The sequence below is a fragment of the Sinocyclocheilus rhinocerous genome, unplaced genomic scaffold (assembly GCF_001515625.1).
Source record: "Sinocyclocheilus rhinocerous isolate Xijiao unplaced genomic scaffold, SAMN03320098_v1.1 scaffold1168, whole genome shotgun sequence".
NCBI lineage: Eukaryota > Metazoa > Chordata > Actinopteri > Cypriniformes > Cyprinidae > Sinocyclocheilus > Sinocyclocheilus rhinocerous.
This window is the reverse complement of record NW_015650373.1, coordinates 273164-285646: the sequence shown is the minus strand read 5'-3', so window position 1 is coordinate 285646 and position 12483 is coordinate 273164. Positions and strand designations below refer to the sequence as shown.

General features: G+C 35.0%; 1 protein-coding gene across 1 annotated transcript in view; it reads right to left on the bottom strand.

The window, feature by feature from the left end:
• Window positions 1-220: 220 nt before the first annotated feature.
• Window positions 221-12483, bottom strand: part of tafa3b (TAFA chemokine like family member 3b) — a 79914-nt gene continuing 67651 nt past the window's right edge. Inside the window, exons 3-5 of the mRNA XM_016517023.1 lie at window positions 5286-5435; window positions 3782-3906; window positions 221-833 (exon numbers count right to left, since the gene is read on the bottom strand). Coding sequence (XP_016372509.1) covers window positions 822-833; window positions 3782-3906; window positions 5286-5435 — 287 coding nt within the window. The 3' untranslated portion in view covers window positions 221-821. The remainder of the gene's footprint in view (window positions 834-3781; window positions 3907-5285; window positions 5436-12483) is intronic.

The window sequence follows — 12483 nt, the reverse complement described above, 5'->3', positions numbered from 1 at the left end:
AGCTATTTGTTTTCAATAGCTTGCAGCCTCTGAAATTAGAGTACGGAGAAAAATTCTTTTTGACATTTTTAATTATTGAATATAATACTGACACATGTACTCAATAGCAGTTACCAGGCTGGATAAAAAAACATTGATAATAAAAGTGATAACCTTTATTCTTCTTGTTTTGAGAATAACACTTTGATCTTTTACACTTTAACATTTTCTAGAATATACTGGTACATCTATTATTTTATTTCAGACTGTGGGGTTGAAAAGCTTTAATTTAGAAACAAACAATATACAGAAGATGAGTCCGTTAAAGGTCCAGATTGATTTTACATGTTTAAATGCTGTTTAAAGGATTCCACAAGAAATGATCAGGCCTTCTGATCAGGTAGAGCAGGAATGATTATGGAATTGTCGGAAGAACTGAAGGGCAAGGAAGGAGAGCATGTTGCTGAAAAGCTTAAACTCCATTGGGCTGCACTGGTGTAGATGATCCAAACTTCTGTAAATATAAAAAAAACAAAAAAAAAACAACAACTGCATACGTACATTGAGACCCCCCAGCCAACACATTCCAGAGGTTATGGGTCCACACCCAGAAGATCGAGTGTCCAGAAGGCCAGGGGGTCCATTGAGGAGGACACATTAACTTCAGGATGGTCCTAATGTTTATGGTGGATATATTTCCGGAGATCAGTCTGCTTCTCAGATGTTTTGATTGCAAATAATCTTTGACTAATACAGATCGATCCTGTTAGCTGAAGCTCAATGCTGTCTCTAGTTAGTCTTCACTTTCAGCACTTTTGTCCCCGTCTGCTTGGAGCATAGAACTATCGGGTCACCTGAAATAGGGAACAAGGAAGAGTTTAGGTTTGACACTTTGGTGTTTTCCCATTAGACACATCTGCACCTGTGTTTACCAGCACATCTGACTCCAGTAACCCCAAAATATTAATCATTATGAACTATATGGCCCCATTCTGTACAGAGGAAGAAATCATCTGGTTCTCCATCTCTGTTAGTACAGATTTCATTAATGCTTGACATTTATCTGCACAGACTTCTTGTCCTGGTCACTGATGGGCATGGCCTGCTGGAGCTGTGGGTGAAACAGTTGGCACCCAAGCAAACTCATTCATTTAGAATTTGACACCATGCCTTCCAAGTTGGCACAGAGGGACAACTGAGGAGAGCGGCATGGCATGATGCCCGATACTTGATCCACCCTCTCAGTCTTCCTCTTGCTTTCCTCTTCCCGGTGTCTCTTTCAGTTTTGGCAAGGTTTATATTGCAAGAGATGTGCTGGCATAGAACGAACAGTTGCCATGCTAATCAGTCATTATAAACATCCATAACTGATCAAATCAACTCTTCATTTCTCCTCTCTTATATTCTTACAAACCTGCACTGTAGGTCCTTGGAATATATAAGATCTACAGCTTCCTTCCCTTGTTTCCTCTTTCTTTTAATGTGATGTATCATTTGCATGTACTGTAAGTTCACTTATTAATCTTGGTTAAAAGTTTTGATCAGCATGTGGTCCAATTCTGAATACAAACTTAGAGAAGTGAGATCACTTTAAAACATTTCAGACTGAGTTAAAGAGCTGAAGGTTCAGTGCTGTAGGTCTCATTCTGAGCACAGTTGCATCTGTAATGAGAATTAATGTGTTTGTGTGGGTTTATGTAGCTATACTTTTATAGGACCTGATAAAACCTGCTTTGGGATGCTCTCAAAGGTAAAAATGATTCATAAAGTAAATAAACTTTTTTTTTGTTTTCACATAAAAAGACAATGTACATGCTGTAATATAAGTCTTAAGAAAATATGAGTGCGGCCATGAGGCTATATGGTATTTTGGGTGGTTTTCAGTGTTATTATGCAGGTGTTAGGGTGTTCTGGGTGTTTGTTGGAACATTAGGTGGTTGCTTACGAGCTCAAGTCAAAAGAGAGACAGAGATAGAATGTGTGTGCATGTGTGTGATAGAAAGGTCTGACAGAGGGCTGTGTGTGTGCATGGTCCAAAGTAATATAAGAACTCATTTTAACACACGCACACACACACACACACACATACACACACACTTTTATTCCATCTGGCCTTTTTTCATTTATGAAGATTTCACTACATCTAAATAAACATAACACTCATTAAAAAAAACTTCATCACACACATGAAGGTTCAGATGAATTCACTGTGATGAAAAATGGATCAGTGTTATGTGCACATTTTATGTTATGAGAGGTATGATGGCACAGAATAGCTTATCAGTCATTGATCAAACCAGACCCTTTCTTCTCCTTCTCTCCTGCTTTCCTCTATTTTTTTATGGAACTCTTTAACAAAATAATTAAAATCACCCTGACTCTCATTTTTACAGTAATATATGAAAACTCTCCAGAAACGTCTCCATGTATTGTTCTCTACAGTAAAACAGAGTAGGGGCTAAGTAAGTATAAAGAAATTATATTTGACAAAACTTTTAATTGGAGTTTCAATATTCATAACTGCAGTGTATGGAAAATACACATTCTACCGGTTAATATTGTATTAATACTAATATATGTAGTTGAGTGTGCATAATTTGATTGCAAGTCCTGAATACTTCCTCTCCAGCAGAGTCCAAAATTAACTTTCTGTCACACCTATCAATTGTCGGGTGAACTGACAAAATTTGCCAGTAATACACATAATTCATTTTCTTTCTTACTGGCCTGAATGTGCATCATACAGTATGGTAAAATAATGCAATATAGTAAAATATAAAATAGCCTAATGCATAGTGCACATTCATGGCCAGATATATATATATATATATATATATATATAAACCATGTATTTTTTGTTAAAAAGTAAAAACTTTTTTAAATAATTTCCCTCAAATTTTCCACTTGGCAAGAGTTCATTTTGTACCCTGCTCTCCAGTGACTAGAGATCAGAATAAGTATTGACATCAAGTCTTCTGGTCACTTAATTTTATTTGCTGCTTTGTTCTGCCTTTGAATTTTTTCTGTTGAGAACAGTCTCAGTCAGTCACTTCACATCTGCCACTCAAAACATAAGTGCTTGTGTGTTTGTTGCTGTGCTTGTCTCTCTCTTTCTCTGTCTCTCAAAATTCAAGAAGCTTTATTGGCAGCATAAAAAGGGGTAGTCTCTGTTTCTCTGTTTTGTTATTTTTTTTCTTCCTTAAATCAGGCTGTATTTTGTTTGATGTCAGTTCCAACAAACTCTAGACTCTTTCCACATGAACTTCTAAGGTATGGTACGGAGCGTGTTCACAACAACAGGAATTAGGTCACTGAGAGAAAGAGAGACAGGCTTTGTTCCAAAATCTAGTGTGCTGCCTATCTAGACCATATTTTAAATACTAATAGACACATTTAGCCACATTCTAAGGTAGCATTGCTTGTATATTTCAAAAAAAAAAAAAATACACACACACACAAGCCCAGTGGAAAAAATATACATGACGTACTAAATGAGATAATTATTATAATTATAGTAAATTATGGAAAAAAACAAAAACATAAATGAAATCAATCTACTAAATATTGACTGTTTTAACTAATATTTCTGTGTGATGTGTTTTATGCTGGAGTATTGCACTTTCTGCATTTTGTCATTTAGAAATGAGAGTATGAATAACCCTGACAACTTTGAAAGTTACGGCATCCCACAGGCCAAAAGGACAGTCCTTTTGTTTTTAAGTGTATGTGTGTGTGTGTGTGTGTGTGTGTGCGTGTACGTGTGTGTATGTACATGTGTGTGTGTGTAGGAGTGTATACTAACCTTGGTGGTCTTCACCTTGTTTCCTGTGCTGCAGCTCCAGCCTGTAAGGTCGGGCAGGACTTTACACTCCTCACCATCCAAACACGGCTGCATCTGACACCACCACTTCTGAGCTACTATAGATGCTACACACACATCACAGGAAACATGAACAAGTACTCTACGGTTAGTACAAACAGAAACTCTCACTTCCTATAAGTATAGGGGTCATGTCATGGAATGGGGGAAAACAAATCAGACAAAATGTTGTGTTGTTCCTGGATGGGTGTAGCACCTACAACTCTGCATATACTTTTGAAGAGGCTAGCCATGAGAAATGTATAGGTCCCAAAACATTTCGGTGCAGATTGTCTTTTCACAATGTAGTGTAGGCTTTGCAAAGAGATATGTTAGTCAATCGTAAAAGAGGTCATTAGAGGTCATAGCAAAAGCAGCCTGTTAATTTAATTTATAGGGTTGGACAAAGGGTGGAAAATTGGCATGAACAACTAAATTCCTAGTGCTGTCGATTTAACTTGTTAATTTAGTGCACGTAATTTTTTAAAATCATGCTCCCTGACATATGCACTACTAAAGGCAACACGCTTCGCCAAATCATGCTTACCGAGAACATGGCAGTACAGAATAAGTACTTAAAGAGGATGTGTACTTATGTCAAAAACAGCTGGATGGAGCACAACTGAATCCAGGGGTGCATTTTTGAAAGCTGAACTGTTTCAACTTGACATGGCATCTTAAAAATGTGCCAATTATGATGGAAGATGAGACAACCAAACAACCAAAAGCATCCATCTTTTACCCATCAGTAATTAATTGTAATTAATGTAATTAATTCCATTAAAATGCAATTTAAGCCCTATAAATTAAGAGTGTTTTAGTATCTTGGTTAAAATTTTAAGTGGACTCCAGGGAAAGAAATAAAATGGCAGAAAAAGGAAAAAAAATATGACATGACCTCTTTAAATACAGAGGATCGTGGATCAGCTCAGAAGCAAGAAAATGGCAAACAGATGAGGAGCTATTTGAGATGATACAGAGAGAAAGAATGAAGCATGAGATGGGGTGAAACATGGCTTATTTGACATTTCCTCTCACGCAGAACGTTGTGTGTAGAGACACTTGAGCTATTTTTTCCTGAGCTTACAGTCAAGCAAAATAAGATAACGATCGATTTCTCTGTCAAGTGGTCAGTGTTGACACAATATTAAATGAAACAGCCAGACAGCTGAGAGACCGAAAGTCAGAGAATGAGAGAAATAGGGAGAGGGTAAAAGGGCACAATTTCTCATTTAACTCTTTAATCTTGTATATATAAAGGTGCATTTTCAAAACAATCCAGTTCATCCAGACACTAAATGCATGGAAATAGTGCAGCGCAATGAGTTTTTAAATTAAGTCATTATCATTATTTTCAGCACAAACACTTTAAGTGAATTAAGCTATTATTAAAAACTCAGCACTATTTGCCTGAATATAGTTGAAATGAACTGAAGATCCATTTTACCATCCACACAGGAGGGTGCAGCCCTTGTTGTTCCAGCGACTTGTCCTGGGAAGCAGGAACACTTAACCGTCTGTGATCGCTCCTCAATCTTATTTCTGTTACAGCAGCGGTGGGCTGCAATCACCTCACATGTGCCAGCCTTCACGTGCACTGCAACAAAACACACACACACACACACACACACACACACATTTCATAAGAACATTTGTCTCTGAATGACATTGCAGTCAGCATCTCATTTACACAGGCACACCTGCAGTCAGTCATTTCACCACAGTCTGTTACCGCATGCACATACTTTCCAGCTGTTATGCTATGTACAGTTTCGTTTTATTTATTTTTGTTTTAGTTGGGTTGTTAACCAATACATTTTAATAAGATTATTTGAACAAATTTATTAAATAATTTAGTAAGTCATTTAATAAATGAATAAATATAGTATAATTTGTCATTTTATTTCAATTTAATTACATTAAAATTAATTACTTTTTTTTTTTTTTTGAAGGACATATTTAATTTTTTCTCAGTGTTTTTAGTATCTTGCACCATGACCAAGATGTTTTTAAGATGTCTTGTAAGTTAAAAGTAGTTTAACTTCTATGGTTGTAGTACACTGAAAAAATGTGATGCCGAAACAATTTTCACTCAGAAATTGCTAGTAAATTTCACAGTTCAAATGACAGGTAACACATTGAATTAAACGTCACATTTTGAAGTAGAAAGACTGAAATACTCCAATAATCTTTATTTTATATACAACTTACATTACGAAAAATAATTTTTAACAGTATAAGATAATTTTTTTATTATGGATTTTGCACTCAGGTCAGGGGGCATGATTAATTGCGCTAATTTTTTATTGTGTTATTCTTTATATAGCTAATTGAAATAAATTAAAAAGTTAAATTTATAGCCATAATTTCTAGCTATTTTTATAGCAATACTTTAGTCTGTCCAAAGAATCTAGGCCTGTTTTACTTATGCAGAAAACATACAAGCTTTGCCCAGTATTTTTTGAGAACTTTAATTAAAGCTCTGAGGGTCACAGAGATGAAAAGTAGACATAACCAAAAAATTTATAACAGAACCGCTCTGGGTGCCCGACGGCTACTTGCTAGGCCGTCAAAATGATTGAAAATCCGGCAGAGATCTTCACCATCTCACTATCTCAATATCACATCAATGAAAAAGTGTTTTTCTCTTTCCGAGTGTTTGAAATTTGTAGACATGCCTTTGAAACGTTAAAACTGAAACTGCAAGACAGAAAAAACACAGAGTTCTATTAGAGAAAAATGCTGATAATAAGTAAAAAAAAGAAAAAAACCTGTCTGAATTCATTTTTTCAAAGATCGCTCTTGATCTTTTTCAATCCACCAACTTTGTCTGAAGCATTCAAAACAGTTTATTGTGGATCAGTACAGCTTAGTGGGTTTCACCCTACAAACACCAGAGGCTTCAGCTGAAATTTAGTCTGAGCTTTTGAACATGCCCCTTAATGGCTGGAGCGGGTTTTAGCATCAGCCGACATGTTTACGGGGGATACTCCTCTAATTGTTAGGTAGTATAAAGCTTCTGATCCCTGTTTGTGGAGGGAGTTTTAGTACAGAGACCGTTATGTGGACTTGCACATAGATCGATACTGCAGCTTTGGGGCGCTTTTTTTAATATCGCCTGAAATAAAACCTCTAAATCTGTGCTGGGTCCTCTATTCCAAATCTCACTTGCTTGTTCCAGATTTATTTGTCATGAAAGCAAGTTGTGCCCTTAGTTTTTGGCTTTAGTTTTTAAGGAAAAAAAAACTAAAGCCAGCCAGTTTTCTAAAGCCAGCTGTTTGTGCAGTCAGTTTATATGAAGGTTTTGGATATGGACACCATGACATCATAGTTCTGTTGCTGGACTTCCTCTATAACTAATAATAAACATGAAGAATAGACAAGTGCAGAGACATGGAATTGGCATACAAGTAAAGGTGTGTTTGAAACAATAATGACATTTTAAACAAAACATTAGATGTCTATGAACTCTCTTCACATTGAATGTGAAATATTAGACTATAATTATTCAAAAATAAATTAATTCAGTTATTAGGTTTGTTTGTTGGAATGCTGAGCAATTAATTTAGTAAGAGAATTACTGATGGCACGGTAAATAAATAATTAAATAAATAAATATTTTTGTAATATTATTTTAGATTTCCAGTATATTTTTTAAACATCCATAAAAACAAGATTTAGTTGCAAATTTAGCAAAATGGTTTCAAAGACTATATCTTAAAGTTATATTTTTTTTACCCTATTGAAATGATTTTGCCTTCTTTACCTTAAATAAGGGTAAATAAATCTCAAATAATATTTTTGTATTTACTTTTAAAACAACAACAAAAAAAAAAAATACAGTTAGCTTATTTCAAGATATATTGTATAAAATGTAGGATTTTTTTCCTTAAAAGCAAGACAAAAATACTGATTAAATAAATTGATTTTTGCATTGTACAAAAAATCCGAATTGGACTTGGTGCGAATAGTTTCAGCACAGATTTTTTTCTGTACTTTTGTGTCATTTAATTGCATCAGATCTTGTGTGAACAAACCTTGACCGGCAACAGAACATGAGGAACAGGCTAAGCAATGGAACTACTGTGTTGTAAAGGACTAGAATGAAATATCCTTCAGAACAGAGCATGCTTTATGTTGCTTTTGGAATGGCTCTGTCCTTCAGTGGATGGGCAGCGCAGGGTGAAACAGCCAATCAATTCAATCTCCGCACACATTACCTCACATCAAATTAATCCATCCTGACTGGGTCAAAATGGGGGCTGACACTGCTGGTCAGCAGCCTGTGCTCTGTGTGTGTGTGCGTGCGTGTGTGTGTGTGTGTGCGTGCGTGCGTGTGTGTGTGTGTGAAATGTGAAAATGTCAACCGTCCCGAGAGATCAACCTCTCAGCTGAGAAATTATTCTTTCAACCATATTCTTTCTCATCATGCATCACACACACACACACACACACACAGCGCCTGAGAGTAGTTCGAATCAGGGAGTCTGGGAGTGTGTGTTTGTCCTAGGGGAGTTATGTTTCTTTATTCTTTCTTTGTCTTAATTTCTCGCTTTCTCACCTCCCACTTTTTCCTTCTTCTCCCTCTCTCTTCCCAGGTCTTCATTTCTATCTTTCAATTTTGTATTTAACAGTTTCCTATTTGGCTTTTTTATCTCTCTCTCTCTCTCTCTCTCTCCCTCTCTCACTCCATCTATCTATCTATCTATCTATCTGTCTGTCTGTCTGTCTGTCTGTCTGTCTGTTTGTCCGTCTGTCTGTCTATCTCATTTATTTATAGACAGATATTTAATATTTCATTATATGTTCCATAAATATGGAACATTTAAAATGTTTATGTAATAATATTAAATATATTATTTTTTATTATTTTTATTATTTTATTATTATTTTTTTCCTGTTTTAGTTTTGAATCTGTTTTACAGTTAGACTGAGATGTTCTCTCAGTTTCTGTGTGGTTTCCCCTCTGCTTGTTTTAATACCAACTTATCAAACTCCGCTGATTGAAAAGTCAAGATGTAAATATTGTGAGTGTTGGATCCTCTCAGTAGGGTGAATTATATTATTCAGTCATTACAGATGGAAAACCTTCAATTTGTGAGGGAAACATTGCGTAGCTCAGAGGGAGTGCCGCCCAAATCAGCTGTAAATGCCAAATGCAAATATTTGTGTTATCGGAATGAGAGGGCCATGGCTTTCCTGTATCGTGGGACCACAAGACGACAGGGAGACAGGCTTGATGCATCAGAAAACATCAGGATGGAAGGAAAAAAGATTTGTATTCTGCACCTTACCAGCCACAAGAGATGTTGTTAATTGCTCAGTATGTTAATGATATCTTCATGGTGTTTGCCGGATTTACCAAGACAGCTCACTTAGTCTCCAGAAACTCTCTGTCTTGGGCTCTCATGCATCACTGCTCTGGTTTTGAGATCTCTAGGTTTATATTCTTCGCAAAGCTATCATTACAGTGAACCCTTCTAATAACATGGATTTGCATTACTTGCAATTTCTTGATGTACAGACTTTATCAGGGTTGGACAAAATTCGGAATACTGACCAACTATTAATCTATTGATTATATGTTTATATTTGAAAAAAAGTTTCATCAGCTGAACAATCAGTTTATTGTTAAACAACAACACAGTCCATTGAACGCATTGTACTTCTATCCCTCACAGCCTCGTTTCCATTCCTGTCAAAAATGGAATATGACGCTACCCTGACTATTAAAGTTAATTTCAAATTTGGGAATTACAATTTAAAAGGCTTTCTTATTTAAATTCTGAATAACTTATCGCAACACATTACTGTAATTGCAGGTGGTCATTATGATGATGATGATGGGAAGTTTTTGATATGCCAGCACAAAACACACAGATTTCAAGAGCCAGTTTAACTGTATAATTATACAATCCCACACTGATATATCAAACAGTTTCTTGTTTAAAGATCTCAAATGTCTGTAGGGAAACTGACAGTCATTCTGTCTCTGAAGGCACATCCCCTGTGGTGTAGCTTTAAAATCAGCTTTTTAGAAGAAGAGCCGTCAAATGCATAAACATATTCATATACACATTCAGAAAGATGAGCTAAATAGTTTTACAAACATGGGCACAGATGCTTTTAGGAGGTTCACACGAAGCCAGCAGAGACAGCATGAAATATACACCAATAATTGACTTTAAAAAAAAAAGACACACTGTTTTGAAGTTTTTTATATTCATAATGAAATGTGTTTGGTTCAGTACACGAATCCAGGTGGAACACACCTGAATCAAGGTCTTTATATTTGAAAATCATGTGTGATATTGCAGGGCTGGATCTAAACTCTGGAGGAAGGAAGAACGATCTTCATGAGATTGACAATATCTATAACTCTCTATATCAAATTATATCTCATATCCTACAGAAGAGAGACAGAGGGAGAAAGGAAGAGGGAATAAAAAAATGATAAGAGATATTCTACTACAGAGAAGTGTAGCGAGACGAGCACAAAGCTATTGTTGAAGTTACTGTGTTATACTAGCAGGTCTTAAGCTTTCATTTCGTTATCGATCTTTTTGGATGGCTTTAATATCTCACTGAATTCACTATGCTTGTGTGTGTGTAGTCGTAGTTATGCACTCAATTGTTTGTTCACTGCACTGCAATACACTGTAAGCAGATTCCAGGCAGGTATTATAAAACAATGCCGTGAACGCAGACACATGTTCTCATACCATTAACCTGTTTGACTGTTCATAAGACCAGATGTATAAAGAGATGCATTGCTAAAGGTAATGGGTTTTTCTCGCTCCATCTGTAGGTTTGAAAGCACATTCAAATTGAAAATATTTCTCAGCAATAGAGACATACATATTAGAAAACTACTGCACTGTGACAGTGAGAAATAATGTCTTAACAAGGGCTGGAAATGTGAGGGTGCAAGGCCATGTCTTGTGTTTTGGTCATGTTTTTAAGTTGTATCCCCTTCTTATAGTTTTCATTTTACATCTAATCAATACGCTCTGTTTTTGCCATGGTTTAAGGGATTTGGATTCTTGTACATATGGGTGTCTCTTATGTGAGTTGATTTTTAATAAACCTTGCAGATTTCAACTATTGTATTTTTTTATATGAAGGCCACATTAAACAAAAAAAAATCTAATCAATAAATAAATAATAAAAACTGAAAAAATTATAAACTATATTTCAATATTTGTTATTAATTTATCAAGTTAATGTACAACACTTGCTTGCCAAGGAGACAACAGTGTCCCTGAAGAGCATGCTTGAGGCAAAATATGTGATGTGAGAACAAAACAATGAAAAATAATGCTAAATGTCACGTGAACAGAATATTTTTATTATGCATCATATCCCAAAACTGTAATTTAGTAAAATTATGAAAAAAATTAATACATACATACATAAATACATGATATATAATTTTGTATTTTAAGATACACAAAATGCTAGTAGCCTAGCTTAAATAAATAAATAAATAAATACAATTTTATTCCAAAAGTTTTAAAAATGTAATTTTCTCACAGAATATTAATAAACAGTATACATAATTTGAAATGTGGTGGAAAGACGATTTGTTGGGGGGAAAAAATTGTCCATGAAAAAAAAAAGTCAAAAATTACTTAATTCTATTTTATGTCCATTGTTGTTATTAGCTGAATTAAATCTTTTTTTTTTTCTTAAATAAGTATATTTTCTAAAATGGATGGATGGATGAGACAGATCTAAAAGGGTCCATAGTTGAAGAAACACCATGGTACGCTTGAACACACTCCTGCAACAGCCTCACAAGGAATAATTCATCTACCAAAAAGTGTTTGTTCATCGCAACAATGTTGCTCCAGACACATTTTAACCTAATTTCAGATTATTCCGTAAAGCAGAATCTCTTTGCACACTGTGACTGCCTGTGTGTATTTGTAGTAGTTTGTTTTAAATTATTACTGCTGTAAATGTTTCCACCTGTTCCATTTCATACATGACTATTGTGGACAGGCAAGCGTACTTACTGCTAATATCTGTGCTGTATTATGTATGTTGAGAACAGCGATCGCACAAACTTATGTCATTCATAGTGTAACTAAAAATATCTCCCCATATTGCACAGACATATTCTGTGCCACTCAAACATGCAATCCTACACATTATTTAAACAATGATTGCAGAGGCTGGACGGAGTATGTGATGTAGCGTGTGGTGTTTCGTGGTTTTGTGTGTATTATTGTAGTGTGTTGAGGGAGTGTATGATATCAGGAAATAGCGGTCTAGGTTACACACAAATAATTCAAATATGAAATATTTCTGCCATATAATATAATATAATATAATATAATATAATATAATATAATATAATATAATATAATATAATATAATATAATATAATATAATATAATATAATATAATATAATATAATATAATATAATATAATATAATATAATATAATATAATATAATATAATATAATAATCTATTGTATCTGTTGTTTAATATGTGCTTTGATTGGTCGAGTTGGACTGAAAGGTGAGGCTGGTGACATCTGATCTCCTCTAGAGATCCAGCCCTGTAAACATCCCTAGGGACATATTTCACTTTTACAAGCGGATTTTTCCTCCCGCTTTGTGAGGGGGCGTTTCATGA